The sequence below is a fragment of the Thunnus maccoyii genome, chromosome 19 (assembly GCF_910596095.1).
Source record: "Thunnus maccoyii chromosome 19, fThuMac1.1, whole genome shotgun sequence".
NCBI classification, from domain to species: domain Eukaryota; kingdom Metazoa; phylum Chordata; class Actinopteri; order Scombriformes; family Scombridae; genus Thunnus; species Thunnus maccoyii.
Genome location: NC_056551.1, coordinates 17,530,624 through 17,551,001, shown reverse-complemented (window position 1 = coordinate 17,551,001; position 20,378 = coordinate 17,530,624). Strand labels below are relative to the sequence as shown.

Below are 20,378 nucleotides of genomic sequence, written 5' to 3'. Positions count from 1 at the left end.
TCATGTTATGATCAGAAAATAATCTGTTTGCCTTTGTGGTCAGTTTTCCCTCGAGAAAAGTATTGATCATTCAAAAAGAATAACCATTATCAGTGGGCCATTCACACAGCTGCATTAACAAATACAGTAAGTATATGTAATATTGGGAAAATTTACAGTAATACAAAAAGCTGACCATTCTTTTTTTTCCTAATGAGTATGAAGAAAGATGTATAAATAGCTGGAATAACTTTCAAAATATAAAATTCTATTTAGAGTAGACAAATGTTCAGTTTGAGAAATTCCATTTATTTCCAGTATTTCATGTAAAAATATACAACAGTGGAGTTACTGCAAAAATCACTCGAAAAAGGAAAATATATATTTTTTCATTTCAAACTACAATTTTTTTTTCCATTATAGTTCAAACTGTTGAATTTTACTACATTCTACACAGGTGTACCTTTTGACAAGTGTGTTAAAGACTGTATTGACAGAACTGGATTGAATTTTAATTTATGGAGCCATGCTGAAAACACCGTTTTACATAATTCCACCAAAGAATATTGAGAATGATAGATTATTGGAATATTGAGAAGTAAAGCTTGATATTGTTTGCACATTTGCATGTGTCAAAGTGTGCAAACAAAAACTTTAAAATGTTGGACACAAAATAAACGTTGAATCAAACATCACCCTGGTGTGTGAATGTTATGAGAGTAAAGAATTAAGTGTGGCAAGACTGTAAACTGCGACTAGGGCTGTGACCAGAACCGCATTACTGCAATATTGAGGTCATGTGATACTGACTGTGGGGTTTTGAGTGGGCTCAGTAAAACACCAAACCACGGGGATGTGTTTCTTTTTCACCACAGTAAGAAATCCATACAGTCACAGACCTAACTGCATCAACGTGCAGCAATGTTAGTAGCTACATTGTCTGAAGGTCATGAACCTGTTTACATTCACCACTAACTTTTGCAGTTTATGTTCAGATTCCCGACTGATAATTGCAGCTTTTGCCATAGTGCACATTATTAATTACATTCTCCTCACTCATTTCATTGTAAAACTTTTAGAGACTGGGATACAGCTTCACATCAGCATCGTCTGGGACAATGGCAGATGAAATGAATACATTCTTAAAAAAATCCAATTTAAATCAGTTTTAGTTGCATTGTGTGCAGATGAATATGTTATTGTTATATGTGGAAACTACAAAATTTGTTGTTCAAAAAAGTTTCACTGTCAAAAACTGGTGTAATAAAACTCGTTTAGACGTGTGTGAGCCTCGTGTTGTTCAGCTCCAGTAGGCACGATGTGAAGTTGCATTTATCATAGTCTCCAAAATATTTACCGTGAAGTCCATGAGTAAAACCTAAGCATAAATGACAGTGATGATGTAAATACTCTGAAAGTAAGTCTGGACAACAAGAAAAAAAAAACAGCCCAGAAATTATCCTGCACCCATTCATAACAGCCCATCTTTGGATCAAAAACATAACTGAAAATGGAACTATTCAAGTGCATCGAAGGCCCAATACGAGCTTTTCAAAATTCCTCATACCGAGCAGTCTCCTGCATGTATGGATGTCAACACTTCTTAGTGTTTTCTTAATAATAAAACCAGTGAATGCAGCAAATTAAAACCTATAGTTAATATACAGAGAGGGTTTGAACTGCACTGTACAAGTTTCTTAAAACTTGTAATTTCTGTCTTAAATATGCAAAAGTTTTCAACAATGACAATGCATGTAAATTTGGCTTCTACTTCACTTTATTCACCCGTTCAACCCTCGTCCCACTGTGTGGCACAAAGAGCTTGATTGCAGAAAGTACTGTAGCAGTGGCGTCTAGCTCATGACGGTTTAATAAAATTAGCTTCTCCAACCGGCAAATGTTTGAGAACTTGATCTGGAAGAAGAAATAACAGACAAAGCAGAAAGGGAAACATTATTGAAAAAGAGTTTGAACGCTTGAAACAGCATTACTCGTAGTAATATAAAGAAATTGCTTATTTATTTCCTCTACCATGAAGTGGACCTTCTGCAGGGGTTGTGGCTTTGTGGACTCTTATCTGTCAATCAAATTAACAGATTTGTAGAACTTTGCCTAAAATTATATTTTAGGTCTCAAGACTTCCAAATACATCAAATATTTTATACTGAATTACAGGGAAATGTGTATAAAATAATGTACAAGACCTGTAAAATTTTTCATATAATGTAAACGTGCAGTTACTAACGTATTACATATTGGATTTGAATATTTCAGTCAACTTAAAGAATGACAGAGCTTCAATAAAGTGTTGAAACAACCAGACATATAATGTTAGTGATAAGGTTAGTGATTTGTTAATTTAAAAGAGGACGATCAGAAGAAATGTGAAATAGAAATACAGTGGAGCTGGATAGACAGCTTCATATTCAAAATGAACACAACATGGGAAAAAAACCCAAAACAAACATATTTACTTTCGTCTTCATAGATTTGATGCCTGGTAATGTGCTTAATGTGTATTGATGAGCGTGTGACTACTGTCATCTAAATCAATGCAATATTTAATTGTGAATGCTTGCAGTGTTCCATGGATATATGTGTGTGTATTCATGTGTGTGTGTGTGTGTGTGTTTTTTTAGCTATAAGAATATCAGTCATTCTGTGTTTTAGTTTCACAATCCCATCGGGGTTACGCTGAGTTTTGCTGTGATGACTTGTCCGTATTTATTTTACATGGAAAAGGGCAGTAATCAGGTCATAATCCTAAGAATTCCTCTAATTTGACTTATTTTTTGTGCAAAAATACTGCAAGGGTTGAACTAAATTGCAAATAACATTGAGATTGTTTGAATTTTTTTTACTTAAATCCCATGTTTCTTCAAGCATGACGGTATTGGGGCGTTCAAATGGACAGGACATGGATGTATTTTTCCCATTTTGTCTGGTTTCAGTAAAAAAAATTAAAAATTAAAAAAAAAGAAAGAAAGATAAAGGCTTTTTTTTGCTTATTTACAAGAAAATTAGTGACCAATAATTTAATATTGCTACAATCACAAAAATGGGCACAAGTTAGCAAAGAAACACAACAAGCATAAAGCTGAATATAGGAGGGAGACACAAAAGAAAAAAATGAGTGAGAGAAAAGGATTATTAATAGCATGTGAATGTCTCCAATAAGCTAAGTCTCGTCTCCACACAGTCCTGCACACTTCTGAGTGCATTCCACTGGAACACACCCCGGGGAACACTGGCTGCCATGTGACACACAGCAGCAAACTGAGGGAGAGGAGGCATAAGAGCAGGGGAGGAAGAGAGTGGAATTGAGGGATGAGAGAAAGAAAGGAGAAGCAATAGGATGGGAATGGTAAACTAATCACAAGGGGGCAATTAGTAAAGGAGTGTTACCAGAGCATTAAATCATGCACCGAACCATTTCGGGGACAGCAACTTCCCACAGGGGTAAGAATTATGAGCCATACCATACATTAGTATGTGCATGCAGCATTGTATTTATTATATCATTTATTGAATCTCCCTTCGTAAATATTATTCCATGTATTATTAATTTCTATTTGTGTTTTTACCCAAGGTTAAGAGTGCCAGACAGAAAAAACATCTCTGTATTTTTATAGTGAAATTGCAAAAAAGCTGAAGTTGACTTTAAATGAATAAAGAAAAGACGGAGAAGTGGAAATATATGAGGGTAGATGTGGTGGTATTAAATCTGAAAGGTTCTACGGGGAGCAGTGCTGTGGAAGAAAAGATGTGTGTTTTTGAACAGAAGTGTTCAAACACACACACCACGGGCACTGCTGCGGGAGGAAGAAATGTGGGTCTGTCTAATTGTCAGTTCGTACTCATGGGAAACACAAAAAAGGCTTAAATTAAAATAAAATTTATTGACCACACTTACTGGTTTGCAGCCCCAAAGGTGTTTCCGGGGAATCCTACAAAATGGAAAAAAGATGACATTATTATTACTCAAGCTAATAAGCAGGGTGATTCTAGGAATAAAACACTGACTGCCAGTCTGGCAAAAGATGAAAAAACAATAATCCTAATGCAATGTTGATTTCACAGCATGAGTCATATCTAACTAATAGATCTGTGAATGTGTGTTGTGCACGCAACATGACCCGACTGGCAAAACTTTGCCACCCAGGACTATCAAAGATAGCAGCAGAGAAGGTAAAGAAAGACGAATGGATGAAAACGACACTTGGATGGTCTGATGTACAGCACAGTATGTATATGAATGACAGCAAAGCCATTAAGAGCTGCACAAATACAAGCAAAGAGACAAAAGAGAGAAAAAAACAATGATCACACAAAAACAAGTGGGAGGAAGATGGCAAGAGAACTCTGATCTGCTAAACAAATTTGGGTCATGCATGCATATGAACTCAAAAAGTTAAAATTGAGTCAAAGTTGACTCATGTTTGAAATTGCAAATTGATTTTTCTATGGGGAATAACTTCTTGCCAAAAGAGGTAAATGGATGTCTTTTGTGAACCTTCATCTGGTGCACAGTCTACACTGAAAGTCTAATCACTGCACCCAAACAAGTAAATGTTTGGTTGTAAGATTCCTCGCTATTTCTGCGGTACAACTATCATTTTCTCGTCTGAACATTGATTCTGTTTAAAAAACTGATTGACGATTTTATTTCAATACTATTTTAATCATAAAAAATACACAAAATTATCTTTGTACTTGGCATTTTTTTTTAATCTTCTAAAGATCACCAACTAAAAAAATAACAAGTACACACATTAGATAAATCAATACATAACAAACAAAGTAAAATAAGTTGTGTAGGCTACCTGTTGGAGATGTACTGTTTGCCGAAAATGCATCAAGAACCTGTCGTCTGCAGATCTTCATCAGACATCTCACTGTGGCTGTTTCTGCTTGTACTCTTCCTCTCTGCAGTATTTCTAACTGATCCACTGAATACATAACTCCAAATATCTCTAGATCTTGTTGTGTCAACTTGTTTTTATTGAAAAATAGCACTGCTAACAAAGTTCTGCTAACTCAGCGATAAACACATTTCTTTTTCTCTGAGTTCAGGCCTGGAATTAAGTAATTTTGAGGGCAAGGCCACTTTGGCCTTTGATAAATACAAATTCATTGGGGCATCGTGGCCAAAATGTTGGGCACCAAGGAAAAGACCAATGGTGCAATAACAATAAGTGATAATTACATTGTATGAAGTCAAAACCGTGTACAATCAACAATAAGGAGTCAGTGTATTGAAAAACAGTACTGGGTTTATTAAAACTGTGCACTGAATGTTAGACTTTTCCACAAAATGCTATCTGATTGATTTTTTTTTAAATGTCAACAATTATATTGTATTATATTAATTATAATTGTCATTGCTATATTATAATGATAAAATAAAGTCTTTAAAGCCTATAAATAGAAGGCGTGGGCATCCACGGCACTGGCCGATTGGCCGTGGTATAATTCACGCCCTGTAAGTTCTTAAACCTTCCATTGGTTTGTCAGTGGAAAGGTTTTAATATGAAACAGTGGCAGGAAATGTTTTCATCAGCAGTAACTTAACACTGCCCTGATATGGCTGAAAGCAATCAGGAAACAGTAAAGTAAGGCTGATAACTCAAAGTACAAACAGGAAGACAGGACAGAAATTTCAGGTGCACATGTGACAGTAAACTAGGAGGGATTTTTTGAAAAGCTTATAAGGAAGCTCATCAATGTTTATTTGAATTCACAACACAACCTGCTTTCAAGGTACCAAAATCTGGCATCATCTGATCCAACGTGAACAGGTACTCTGTAGTACCAACGTAAGTCGGTTGGTGCCCTTAAAAGTACCGAGTTTGGTACCCAAGCAGACTTTTTTTGTTGTCATCACTATTAAACTGTACTGATGCTAGAAGAATTGCATACTGATGCTTACAATATTTACTAACTGCTGGTAATCAAGAGGACATTTGAGAATGATGAGAGAAGATAAACATAGCAACTGAAGTAGTAGTCTCACCTCCAGCCTGTGGCTGTTGTCCAAAGCCTGAAAAGCTGCTGGGCTGACTTCCAAAACCAGAGCCCTGCTGGGCCAGGCCTCCAAATGACGGAGCGCTCTGATTGGCTAGAGCACCAAAGGATGGGGCGCTGGGAGGTGAGGCAAAGCTGAAAACGGAAGCAGAAACAGAGGGTGTGATATAACTAAAAGGTTCGACTGACTGACTCAAAATAAATATCTGATACTGAGTGAGGAAACCATTTAACAGGGCTGGTTTAAACACACAATTTATTTTGATAAAGAAAGAAAATATTAAAACGACCAGGATACAGTATACGGTTTGTTTAGCTCCTTCCAAGTAAACATGCCAGCAAAGGCAGAAGGTGTCAGATGGTGGTGTGTGTGTGTGGGTACTAGAGGATTGAGAGATGGGGGGTTTAAGTGATAATCCCTTCTACAGGACCCACGCCCATTGACTCCCGAGGGAGAGAAAAGAGAGAATAAGCAAAACAGAGGGAGAGAGAGAGAGAGCAGGCCAGTTTAATCTGCAGGCAGCATGACCCCAGAGTGAGATTATCTGAGGGGAATAATCTTGTTCTGCACAGAACAGAGCTCTATAATTTCAGGCACGTAGCAATGCTCGCTGCCACATGGTGGACACACAAAGGTTGTTAAAGCTAGAGAAATGATTTGTGTGGAAAGGAGGTGAATTAATCCCCTTTTCTGGAGCCTAAAATGAAATCTCAATTGGGAGGAGGCTGACTTACTGAGGGCTGTGAAGATTCAGTGGTCTACTATATTTAGTATTATAGTAGAATTACAGTCCCTCATACGTCAGAGTAGGGCTGCACAATTATTTATATCAAAATTGTGCTTTCGATTGTCTGCCTTTATGCAATCTTACTCATAAATGACAATGATTCTGCAGCATTTGCATTAGCAGGGAGATCTATTACATCAAACTAAGTGCTCCTAATTCCTCCCCAAATTGTAACAAACTATGTAGAGGAAGAAGGGACAGAAACAAGAGAAATCTTACAAATATGAGATAGTCAAAGTCAGAAAACTAACACATATGTGATCTGTGAAGGAGAGTGTAGGCAGCTGCATTGGTTAAAATGTTGCATATCTATTGTCCATGACATGGACAAACATGGAGCAAACTCCAATATTCGCTAATAAAGACAGCGATATGTTGATTAGAGATCCAGACAAAGCAAGTAAATGGACCTTAAGGTAAGATTTTCTGAAAGCCTCTGCCACTTGAGGGGTCTTATCTGTTGGAGTCAGAAGAAAATACTGTGTGTATATAATGGCAGTGGATTCAACATTGTGAAAGCAGCCTCCTTTAATAAATACACAAGGCTTCAAGGATGCTTCCAAAACATGCTCCATTTGGCTTCCTAGCAAGCCCTGAAATTGGTTTATTTTATTTCGTCATCACTATTAATATTAACAGAGGGTTTAACAATATGGTGAATGCTGACCTTGAATTACTTTATGTGTTATGCTTGTGTGATGGCGCAGTGAGCGAGAGAGAACACAGATGTTCTGATTTCTAAAAAAGCTGCAGGCAAAATCCTGCTGCTCCGCTCTTGCACACATATCCTGGTGACACTGACATTTGCAAATGTTTACTGACAGTAACATTGTAACAACCAAAAATGAGACAGTTGTTCTAATGCTTTACACTTCTTTTGTAAATCAGATGTTGTGCTGCTTCAAATATTTGTTGCTTTATGCCTTAAATGCTAAAGCAGGCATAGATTTCAACCATTACAGTATACTATACAAGTATACTGTACAGTATATTGCCAATGTAGATGAATAGATGTATTTCTGTGTCTATTTCTATTGAAGTCAACAGTGGATAGCTGGCTGCCATTGTCACCCTAAAGGTGCCTTCAGACAGTGAGCAGTTTCTGCCACCGCCTCCTTGACAGCAACGAGAGAAAAGGCAGCCACCGCTTTTGTGAACACGTGTAGCTATTTGCTGCTGCCATCTAAGTTGATGAAGGTTCAAGTTTATCAACTTGCCACCACGGCCTGCAGCGTGACCATGGCAACCACAGTAAACTACACACAAATTATACAATTTTACTGGTATTTGAGTCCCTTGCCTCTTCACCAGCAGTGAATGACAAATATATCAATATCAAAACAGTCTTGGAGCAACATCAGCTTAGAAGGCTGTTAGAAGGCTCTTTTTGGCTATTACCACTCTCTGTTTCGTGCTACGTAAGCAAGGATCTCATCAACTGGCAAATGACAAGAGGAAGCAAATCTCAATCTGGTAAAGAAAAAAAATGAGGCTCAAAAAAAAAAAAGGTCCATCTATAATTAACTAAAAATTATTTTCATTGCTAACCTTTTTTTCCAAACCTTTAACAGATTTCTTAGTTTCTTAGTTTTAATCTGAGTGAACTGCACAAGAATTCCAATGTGCATGGACCCTGTGCAAATGGCAATAAAGTCTCTTGAATCTTGAAAACATATAAAGTTTCGTACCCAAATCCTCCCATGTTAGCGGCTGCCGTTCCCTCTCCGAACACTTTACCAGCTGAGGAACCCATGGCGTTGTTAAAGGAAGGGCTCGAGCCAAATGATGCTGCGGCGCCAAATGACGGGGAAACACCAAAAGAAGGGGGACTCCCAAACACTGGTGCGCTGCCAAAACTGCCTGCAGGACGGAAAGTAGATAAAAAAAACCCATTGTAAGAGAAGGCAGAAGAAAATATTCAGGGAATTAGATTGTCCAAAGTACCTATACAAAGACAAGATAAAAAAAAAAAAAGGAGTTTGTTATGCTGTTTCCATGGCTGTTGAAGGATGATGCGAGCATTTCTGCTGGACAGAAACACATCAGTGTGAACAGTCCTGCTTTGACTCCTGTGTAAATATTTCTATACATAAATCCCATGTGTCGTCTGAACCTAGGCTGACTCTACCTGAAAGGGTAATAACAGTACACATGTAAACAGATGGAAATGATCATTGCAATATTCAAATTTTGTTTACGAAAATCATGAACATTTTCCTGCATGATTAATACAGTTACTGTATTACTCTTTGTTGTGTGCAGTCCGTTATTGTTTTGGAATAACACAATGTGGCAACTTAATGTTGGGTGACTACTTCACACCAACTCAAAGCCTCAGATGAAGGAGTAGCAGGGGCGAAAGGGTGTTCTGAAATTACAGCCTGGCGACCAGCATGCCCCAGTAAATAATTGATTGAGCTAATGTAACAAGATTACATTTCCTGTATAAAGGCCAGTGATAGGGCATTAGTGTGCTGAGTGGTACCAATATCCCAGTGGGGTGGAGGGATAGCTTGGATGGCAACTCCTACTACTACTACTGCTGCTGCTGCTTATTACACAGAAGGGCAAAGAAAAAAAATCTAAGAAGGAAGCTCGATTTACACTTTGAAAACAAGCAATCTATTTAGGGAGGGATCAAGTTAATTCTTCATGCTTTTCTACACTTAATTTCATCTGCTCTTGAGCCACTCTAAATGTTTAATTTTCTCAGCAGTCTCATAGCTTGGATTTAGGAGCATTGTAGGCAGTTCAGACCAAGTTTACAAGTTTATTAAGAACAAAATCTCTCCCAACTACAATAATAGCTAATAAGCTGAACATGTGTTTGGTATTGCTTCCACTAGCGGCTGTGTTTTATGGCTCTGGCTTCCACAGAAAAAAAATATTTTGTGACCCTGGTAAAGGACTGTTAAGTCCTAAACCATCTTTTGGGCTGAGAGTAAAACTTCTGCCTTCAAGCAAAAAGAAATGCACATTAAACTTTTCCTATTGTCTCTTTCCTTCCTCAACTTGCACCTAATGTTGCTTGTGTCCTGCTCTAAAAATAAATAGTCTCTTCCAATTTTTAAATATTTATTTTATTAACCTCCATTAGCTAATGAAGAATTTTAACAACATGAACAGGCCTGATACAAATATGAAACGGAGCCAAATAAGGATGGATGTCAGTCCTCTTCTAAGTAAACTGCAAATCAATTTTAAAGCAGTGAGACAACCCTATGACTTGACACAGAAACACGTGGATGCTGTTTGTCTGATTAACATTAACTCATAAAGTATAGTATGACAAATCAACAAGGACAAAGCATAACATCAGCTCATATCTAGCTGTCTTCACATGTTTTTAACTGTTATGAAAACCAGATAAAGCTAAACTGTAGCAGAAAAATTGCTATGTTTTCTAACCATGCATGACACCGCATGATTAGCACAAGATGCAGAGAAAGAGATGACAGAGGGAGTCATGTCACGGTTGAAGCCTTTCAACTAAGACCTTTCTATTTTAATGGTGTTATGCTTTTTACACATACTGTACACTTGCAAATGCATTTAAATATACATTATTTTACCCCTAAAATTGCAGTTCTATTGAATGATAATATTAAAAATATAGATCACCAATATAACTGTGGCTAGTATATTGTGGTATTGTTTTGTTGTATGGTTTCTTTGTTTTGAGTCTGGTGTGGAGGATTTGTATCCTATACCAGAAAATTTTCAATAAATATAAAAATTACAGTTTTGAAGTAAATGTAGCTTAAATAGGTAATTAAAAGCTGTTCATGTAGCAAATAGACATCTGATACTGAAATAAAAACATAACATCTCTGACTAGTTGCACTGAGACTTAGCAGTGCTGAGAGGTAACGTTGCATCAGCAGTATTGAGGCAGGTAATGCTGGAGCATCTGACTGCTCTGCTGGGGTGAGGAGATAAGGGCACTTGCTGTAGCTCAAATGATAAAGGAGAAGGCAATGTCAAGAGTGTGCAGCTGAGTGAAATGGGGAATGTTTGAGTATGCATTCTTAAAAAGGCATCCAAATCACAGCCATCCCACTATTACTGAACCTCACATATTAATAAGCCAGAACCCCCTGAGCCAGATCCGGAAGAAAATGTTAAAGTACAGATAATATCAAAAATCACTAATTCAAGCCCTATCAGCTCAACTATGCATGGAATTATAAAATTCTCCAATTACTTAATAACAGGAACATTTACTCAGCCGTTTTCTCAATTCTAATTAAGAGAATTAATTCATACCCCAAAGAAGTAGGAACAGCACTTCATAAACAAGTCTGGTTTGAGAATGTCAGCAGTATAAATTGTCTGATATACTGTTAACTGCAAAATACAAGCAATCATCATTTCATATAGTGGACAAGAGTATTTCAAGGGTGAGACAGAAAGCACTAAGGGAAATATGGGGAAATCTGTACCTGCTTTTGTCGGAGTTGAGAAGGAGCCAAAGCCCTGGGAAGCGACACTTCCTCCACCAGTACTGAAGGTCCCGCTAGGTTTCTGCTCTCCAAAGGAGGACTGTCCGAAACCAAAGGTCTTAGCACCACTATTTCCAAACAGACTGTTGGTACCTTGAGGAGAAACAAGTAGATACACGCAACTTTCAAGAACAGCAAAATGAGGATTTGTTTATTTTTGCTCAGTGGTTTAGGTTTGGCGTCTTGTATGGTAAAGCAGATCTAACACTTACTGAACAACATGTGAGCACAGGTAGAATAAAAATAAGAACTCCAGTGTTCTTCATTGTTTTAGCCTACCTGTCTGAGCAGGCTGCCCAAACCCTCCAGGGGACGCAGTGGTCCCGAATGGGTTCTTGTTGGCAGCGTCTTCGCTCGGTTTGCCTCCCAGGCCGCTGAAGAATCCTCCAGCAGTGGATGAGCCTGCTGTATTGGTTGAACTTGAACCAAACAGACTACCGCCCGACGACGGTTGCTGCTGGGAGAGTAGTGTTAGTTAGGCAATGTGTATAGAAGAATGCGTGAAAGGTTTAAGTTCAAGAAAATTCTATTCATATATTGTAAACTATAAACAATCAGGGGATGATACCTGTCCAAATACACTCCCACTGCTGGGTTGTTGGCCAAAGACAGGGGTGGCGGTGGAGCAGCCAAAAGCTGTAATAAAAAGGAAACAAAAAATACAGTCAAGACAGACATTTTTTTGTCAACTCTGCATTAGGCTTGCCACAGTAGTTGGTGTTACCGGTGTCACACAGTGTTCAGGCATTAACCCAATACATTTCTTGCCCACCGCCCATACTGTCGTCCTGCTTTTTTTTCATAGCAATAAAACCCATTTAGTTCATTTTCGCATATCAGCGCCCACGTTCATCAAATCAAAAAACTCTAATTTGTAAAATACTAAGCGTGTTATCAATACTGACACGCTACAATTATAAACTCAAAGTGTTTGCTCTGTGACCATCCACAGCAGCAGCAGTCGCAGCACAGAGTAGAGGAGTGTGACGTCTGTCCTCCCTCCTGCTCTATGTTGTAGACACACGTATCTGTTAGCGAGCAGCTGCCCTCATTTCTCCCCAAGTCTCAGTGCTTGTTTTCGGCAGAAACTCTCCTGCTTATCTTGTAAAAGGTCCGGTGTAACCTGTAACACTGGTGTGGTTACGAGTTTATTAACTGGTGGGAAAATTTTCTCACCGTGGCAATCCTACTCTGCACTAATAGACGTCATGAAGCTGGTGATGCCACACAGACAGCGTCATAAATTAGAATGAGCTTACTCTGCAAAGTCAGACCCTCATAAAGTCTGCAGACAGGAATGAAAAGCTGCTTCTAACTGCTGAGCTGATACATTGACATCAGCTGTCCACAGAGCCTCAGACATTCCCATACTGCATTGGGAATTTAGAGAATCTTTGGGAATGGGACAACTCCCTCATTGCCACTCTCCTTACTCAGATTACTACAACACTCCAAATCTCACAGCCACTGCAACACCTCTGACCCCCTCATGGTGGCAGTACACTACAAACCATATCAGTCTTCTCTCTGGCAAGCTGATGGCATGTAAAGAGATAGAAGTGACATATTTGGCTTTAATCCCCACAATATGTGCAGGCTGGTGAGCTGAATAACTTGATATTTTTGTACTCTTTTGCAGCTCTGATTAGTAAATATAACCACTTTGAATGATCAAAACGTCTCTGGCAGACTTAGTTTTTACAGCTGACTGGTTTGAAATTGAGAACCTTGTATATCCCATTATTTTGGGAGTCTGAAGGTGTCAACTCTCCAATTTTTAAACAGCAACAGACTTACTTCCAGTATAAATTTTGTGAGGTGAAGACGTTGTGCTGAGGTGATGTAATTTATTGCACAGATTCACTTGGGTCAGTCAGGTTGAGTGTAGTACTAGCAACTTAGTGCCACTGAAACTACAATTTACATATGCAACAGCACATAAGGGAAAATTTTAGATTTAGCCCAAATGACAAAGGTGAGAGAGGTAAAAACATCATCGAGGTGATAAAGGCAAAGGACAATAAAGAAGGTGATAAAGAAGATAAGGAAGGTAAAAAAAAAGTTCTTTCAAAACTTTTCAACACTGTCCACTACAAGCTTTTCAGCCTTTTTCATCATTAATGACACTGACATCATAAGACTATTTTTATTTATTTAACGAGTAAGTCTTTTGAGAGAAATTATCTGGTTTACAAGAGAGACCTGGCCAAAATGACAGCGTAAGATAGGTGTCATATAACATCTGTACTTACAAAGTACAGATCTGATCAGGCTTTTAGGAGGCAATTATTCCAGCATTTGTACATTATATTTATATACATTATATTTCCTTACTTAGTGCTAATACATAAAACCATTAACCACAAACTCTTACCTGATGGCTGTCCAAAGCTGAATCCTGTAGATGAGGATGTGGTGGTGTTACTCCCAAACACAGATCCTTGCCCAAATCCAGAGCTCTGCCCAAATGCTGGGGCTGTGCTTTGCTGTGCTCCGAACAGTCCTGTGCCACTGCTGCTGGCTGTGTTGGCACTGCTTGTGCCAAAGGAGAAGGAACTCGCATTGCTTGCAGTAGCAGCACCAAAAAGACCTCCTCCAGTAGTGGCACTGCTAGAACTGGCTCCAAATGCTGACTGTCCAAAAGAAAAGCCACTGGATGTTCCGGTGTTGCTGGCAGGCTGGCCAAAGCCACTTACCTGGCCAAATACTGACTTACCAAAACCAGTTCCAGCTGATGTACCAAACCCAGCTGAGCCAAATCCTGTGGATGCTGGTGGTGTGGGGGCTGAGGAGGCTGAGGAGGCTGGAGGTGCAGCAGGTTGTCCAAACACACTGCTAGCAACAGTAGTTGTTGCACTGTTAGCAGTTGTAGGGGTGGGAGTTGTGGCTGCAGTGGCAACTGTGTTGATTACTGGTGTAACTACAAGAGAACTGCTGTCCGTTGTTGCGGGAGGAGGCTGAGTAAAAATGGAACCTGGCTTTTCAGAAGTGGGCACCTGGAATGCTGCTAGAGCTGCCTGAGAGACAGGCACAACCGCAGGAGTGGCAGCCTCTGAAGTAGGCACAGGATCGGTGGTGGTGGTGGCGGCAGTGGTGGTGGTGGAGTCTGGGATGGCTTCTATTGTGGGAGCAGCGCTGGCTGGTGCTGGAGGGGTTGCTTCAGCTGGAGTGGTGCTGGAGGAGGGAGGGTCTGGGGTGGGGGCAGTTGTGGCCAAAGGGGGTGTTGGTGCTTTAACTGTCGTCGTGGTTTCTGTGGTTTCTGTGGTGGCTGTATCTGTTGCAGGCTCAGGTATTACAGAGGGGCTGACGCTCTCTACAGGGGGTTCAGTGGCAGGTTCCTTTTCAGGAGGTGGTGTGGGTTCTGAAGGTTGCGAGGGAGCTTTTGGTTCCTCTGATGCTTCTGAGGGGGCTGCAAGGAGACTACTGAAAGACGTACGTAAAGCTGAGGCAGTTGAGCTAGACTGAGGAACAGAGAAGGCCAGCTTGGTGTTTGATTCAGGAGGCTTAAACAGACTGCCCGACACTGCCCCCTTGGACAAGTCTGCTCCTGTAGAATCTTCTGAAGACTTCAGGAGATCTGCACTAAAGCTAAACTGTGCTGCTCCCTTGCCCATACCAAGTCCAGAGTCCCCAAAGGTAAATGAGGCAGCAGTGGGTTTGGCAGAGGAATCTTTAGCTTCTTCTCCTTGACCCACACGCAGTCCAGAGAAACTGCCCAGAGTCTCTCCTCCAATTGTTTTAGGGGGCTGTGGCTCTATCCTGAGGGCAGCTGTGGAGGAAGTGGGTTTGGCTGCTTCTCCTGATGTGTTTGGAGGCAAGGTGGGGGACGCAGTGCCAACAGCAGGGGAGGTCGAGGAGAGTGGCTCTTCTCCAGTCTGACCAAACATTTTGCCGTTTCCACCGAATGAAAATTTACTCACATCCTTCACTAGAGACATAAGGAGAAAAACAGAAAATGAGGGAGGAATGTAAGCTTGACATCATCCTACAACTATCTGATACCAAGCTGTTGTATTGTTTTTACCTTGTGATATTCCAGCTCCTGGTGTAACTGAAGTAAAACTGAAGTTTGTGGACCTGCAAAAGAAATCATTTAATTCAAAATGAAACAACAGTGAGAGCATTGTTAGCGTCTGCGTTGTGACACATTTCCAAGTGAAACAGCATATATGTCTGGGCAAGGTGTCGCTCTGAGAGGGATTTGATCAGATCGTATGAGTCTTTGGAGAATCACAGAGATGCAGAGCTGGTCGCCTCCAGCTGTGCCTCCCAAACCCAAGTGGTTAGATTAGGAGGTGGGGGCTGAGGGAGAAATTTCTACATTATTTTGGAGTTTTATATGATGTAAGAGGTTAGTTGGTTGTCCAAATCACCTTTGATTGGATATATTTATGTTAACACCTCAAAGTGCAGGATGAGTAATCTATATATATATATTCATACATATATTTGGCATATATCAAGGGATAACAACAATTAACTTGATTAGAACTTCATCTTTCTTCTCCATTTCACTGGGTCTTGAAAAAGTAGAATCAGTCATTCTGGAGAAAGATTGTTGATATTTGAACTAAACACCCAAACCCCTCCCTTTGTGCTCCTTCAGGGGCACAACAGTCCACACTACACATTTCTGCGCCTTTGGCTTGATTGGCTGGATTAGTGTTGTGTGGCTCGCTTCGAGCCACTTTGTTTATTTCCCATTTCCAGAGCCAGTGCTGTGTATGAACACCTAATTTTTATTACAGCGCTCACACAGAACGGACAGCTAGTGGACCGTGAGGAGATATTTGCTGAATTTTACAAAAAGTTTATTGAACAATCTTTCTCCAGAATCACTGACTTTACCTTTAAATAAATCAAATATTGCACATTATAAACAATGTAAAGCCCTCTCTTTACTTCAGAATGCTTCTTTAATCTGATTTTTAAAAATTGACTCACGCTGAAGAGAAGGAGAAACCTTTGCTGGTGCTTTGCTCCGCTGAGCTAACAGGAGCCACAGAAACATCTGGTTTGGCCAATTGACCTGAAGGACACAGAAGTGTTTGAAGTCAGTCAAAATCTATCATGAAATTAACAGTGTCACCTTATTTTGACATAAAGCATATGTTAAATGAAATGTCAGGATTTGACATACCTAAGATTAAGGATCATTGGCAACGTTCTGGATTGCAATGTTGTTTATTAAATGTAACCAACTACAGGCAATATCTAAGAGAACTTATGAATGTATATCTAAATGTGCTTACCAAACACGAAGCCCATCTGTGGGAGGGTTGTACTTTCAGTGGACAGTTTCTGGATACCTTGTATAGAATTCTGCAGACAGTTTTAAAAAGGACAGTGGTTATTATGTCTTAATTAAGTAAAACTGTAATGCAGAAATTAACAGTATACATCTGTTGTGCATATGAGATTTAAAAAATTATTATGCAGGTTCCTTTGAACACACCGCTACAGGTTACAGCACAGGTGCAATAAGCTGTAATCTTGAGAGAGATATAGAAAAAAAAGCAAGAGTGTACATGTGGCAGGAGATCATTATGTTCGGGTCAGTCCCATGAAATTGAACCTGGGCCTGAACTGTGTTAATGATTTGTGTGAGGAGTTCCCCTGTCACCCAACTGCAATTTGTAACATCAACATGGGAGGGAGCTGGGACATTTCTCACCCATACAGTTAATAGTTTGTCTTCACATGCAAAACTGTCAGCAATCTGTGAATTTTCACAAGTTGAATGGTCTTTAAAAGATGTGAGGAGAGGTATATAACATGCTTGCTTGCTTCATTTTTGAGCACTTAAGTGATAACATGTAAATGGATACAAAAAATATACTGAAGAAACGTATGTGTGGCTGCATTGTGCAGTTCTACTTGGAAATCTAAACCACTGTAAAAAGTCAGTATTTTCACATTTCTTTTAAACCAATTAATTTTTAGAAAAACAGGTTGGGTCTTTTTTTAAAGCATATGTGGAGAGGGTGGCTGATATTTATAAATTATAAATTAAGTATCTTATAAACAATTTAAATTTGAGGATTATGTGTCACCCAAGTGTCAGTAATACAGTGACGCAGATGTGTGGATGAACAAATATGTGAAAAGATGAATGATAGCTGTTGGAGTAAATGATAGCACTCACTCGTTTGGCCTGGTTGGAAGATACCGTTGCGATAACCTGCTGAACCGCCAGAGCTGCTGGATCTGGTACTGATGAGCTGGGGAAGAGAGCAGAACAGGAAAGAGTGAATCTTCTGGTGTTTTTGTTTTTCTGTCCATTAAGAACTAGATATAACAAACACCTTACAATTTAGTCATGTCTACATACTGTATTTGGACAATCAAAAACCTGGTCTCTCAAAACCTCATTTTGCCTTTGTGTCAGGCCAGATGATAATTCAATATTACTGTTTATGATGAATGTTGTTGAAAGAACACTTCACACCTAAATTACTTATAACTTAAACTTAACCCAAATCTGTGTATTTTTTGTGTAAATTTTAAGATTCTGTTCTTGTAAAATGTGCGTATTTGTTCTCTATATCAGGCTGGGAATAATTTGAAAAATTGTCTGAACCATTACTGTATGACAGTGGGAAATAGTATTTTGGTGCAGAATTGTTGAAAAGCCCACTTTTGTAATCATCTTACTCTCACAATGCCTTGCATTGCTTATTTGTTATTGTGAGCAGGCTTTAAATGGAAAAAGCCCTAAGGAGGGATGACCTGCCAAAATATCAAGTACAAAAGTGGAGCACAGCCCAGTGAGGCAGAACGAGTAAGGTGCGGGTAAAAAAAGGTAAGTGTGAATCATGGAGTGAATGGAGCCTAAGAGCCAAATGAAAAACATGAATAAAAGGGAGGTGAATGGTATGGAATGATATCATTATACAGTGTGAATACAGTGCAGTTAGTAAGTATTCACACAGTTTCGTTTTGGCTCCATTCTCCAGTATATTGGTGGCTTTTAGGTTATAGTGCTGACTTTCAGCTGTATCCTCTTTCACACTCGTATGTATATATTAATGATGAGCACAAAGAGAATATAGAAGATATGCAAGGCTTGTGAAAACAAGCTGGGATGCAAATGTGTGACGTCCTCAAAGAATGCTGGCGTCTGCCAGTTGTGTAATGCATACAATGACCAATGCACATAATGCTAATGATTTAATGCCCTAAATATTACATAACATGCTTAATATTAAATCAGCAGACAAACAGATAGAACAGATCAGCTAGGCAAAACAGATAGAGTACTTTATTAATCCCAATGGGATGTAAATTGCAGAAAATGGGAAATTGCAAAGTCCTAATTACCCTTATCTACCATGTCAATTAATATGTGATCTCAAAAAGTCAGTTTCATTTCAAAGTCAAATGGATGGATCCCAGTTAAGATCATTCTTAGACAGAAACTACTTCTCCATACTATCAATCAGTTTCATATATCTCCATATAGAATACCATAAAAGCAATGTTATTGCCTTATCATCCTTCAATGGATAAAACTTGTTTTAGCTCACTGATGCGTAAATGTTGGGTTTAAAGCTATTAAACACACCCAAACTTTTGAGAATCAAAAAAATCTATTCTTTTTGTGTTTTACCTTATAACAGTGGAAACTGGCACAGGAGGCCCTCTGTCCTTAAGCTCTTGAACATTGACCACCTGAGGGACAGTCTTCAAAGTGGACTCTGTCAAGGAAGCACTGACGGCAGCTGGAGCACACACACAAATGCCAATGTGAGCAATTCTCACACAGATGTGCATGTACACACACACACAAACAATAATATAAAAAATAAAGCAGACCAGACAGATGTAATTAAATGAACTGAATAATGTTTCCATGGTAACTTAAGCAAGGTTTGAATTATACTGAAACTAACAACTCAAAAATGATGAGGCATAAAGCTGCCAGTTTCACATGGTTTTGTCTGGAGGTCTTTGTCTCCACCTGGTGGATTACAGTGGGCATAGCAATGTGATATTACAGCTTCTTATACACATAATGTAGCTCAGAATGACTTAATATATCTTTTTTTATTAACCAATTGCCATTCAAAAATGAACACAATTGTTTTCGCTTGCAGTCAAAAGCTGGTGACTGTTACATGTATTTCCTACCTGTCTTCTGATTGGCCATCTGCCTTCGGAGAGCAGCAGTGGCTGCAGCCTGCTGGGCAGAAATGGTGACAGGTACGGTCCTCTCAGTTGGTGGAGCTCCATGTTTTACTGTCTTTGTGGCAAGAGCAGTGCTATCAGCCCCGCTGAGGTTGATCTTATTGGTTGGAACTGAAATGTCAATACAGTGAGTAACATTTATGAAAAGCATGTCTACTAGTGTTTAGCAGCATTATTCTTATAAAAAAAAATTCTTCAAAAAGCTGATGTTGGTATGATTTACTTACCAGGACTGGCAATAGGGCTGAGTCCAAAGCCCATGCCCTGTACTGGGTGGACTTTGGTTAGAGGGGTGGACTGGATAGCTCCGAAGCCTGGTTGGATAGAGGGGGTCCTCACCACAGTGGGGTGGCGTGGGGTGGACAAAGTTGGAGGTATGACAGTCATGGGAGGGGGCTCCTGCTGAAGTTCCTCCTCCTCCAGCTCCAAGTGAGGCAGGTGAGGCTCCAGGGACTGGGACAGGGAGGAGGTGGAGCTCACATCATCCAAATCCTCATAGTATTTTGGTGAGAGGAAGGCTGAGCGAGACAGGTTGGCTAGAAGAAGAGAACAGATGAAGAACATCAAGATAACCAACGCCTGTGATATAGTTGCATTTTGGTTTGATAGTGCTCAACATAAGGATCTCAACATGAATCTAATTTGCATCATGGAATTCCTCAAATGTTGAATTTTGAGCAGGTATTTGCAGTTTTGATCAAATCGCAAGTGAACTATTGTATCTCTCAGATCTTTATAGTATCTTCTTTTAAATGCACAAGAAAGGCTTATTTGTTTAAACATTTTTGTATTTGACAATTATTTTAGTCCCCGATTTTACTGAAGAGCTGGGGGTAAAGCTAAAATACATTTGTAACTTTCACACAACCACAAATTTCAGTAAAACAAATTTACAAAA

The 20,378-nt window shown here is 39.4% G+C and overlaps 1 protein-coding gene across 4 annotated transcripts in view; it reads right to left on the bottom strand.

The window, feature by feature from the left end:
* Positions 1–267: 267 nt before the first annotated feature.
* Positions 268–20,378, bottom strand: part of nup214 (nucleoporin 214) — a 32,370-nt gene continuing 12,259 nt past the window's right edge. For 2 of the 4 annotated variants that reach the window (XM_042396061.1, XM_042396059.1), the window contains exons 22-36: positions 19,708–20,016; positions 19,424–19,591; positions 18,903–19,014; positions 17,439–17,514; positions 16,546–16,615; positions 16,238–16,322; positions 15,318–15,370; positions 13,668–15,221; positions 11,862–11,929; positions 11,573–11,750; positions 11,234–11,386; positions 8,480–8,651; positions 5,993–6,138; positions 3,893–3,926; positions 268–1,893 (exon numbers count right to left, since the gene is read on the bottom strand). In XM_042396061.1, the coding sequence (XP_042251995.1) occupies positions 1,857–1,893; positions 3,893–3,926; positions 5,993–6,138; positions 8,480–8,651; positions 11,234–11,386; positions 11,573–11,750; positions 11,862–11,929; positions 13,668–15,221; positions 15,318–15,370; positions 16,238–16,322; positions 16,546–16,615; positions 17,439–17,514; positions 18,903–19,014; positions 19,424–19,591; positions 19,708–20,016 (3,215 nt within the window). In that variant the 3' untranslated portion in view covers positions 268–1,856. Of the gene's footprint in view, positions 1,894–2,010; positions 2,057–3,892; positions 3,927–5,992; positions 6,139–8,479; positions 8,652–11,233; positions 11,387–11,572; positions 11,751–11,861; positions 11,930–13,667; positions 15,222–15,317; positions 15,371–16,237; positions 16,323–16,545; positions 16,616–17,438; positions 17,515–18,902; positions 19,015–19,423; positions 19,592–19,707; positions 20,017–20,378 lie in introns of all 4 variants that reach the window. The other 2 variants (XM_042396062.1, XM_042396060.1) reach the window with 2 other exon arrangements.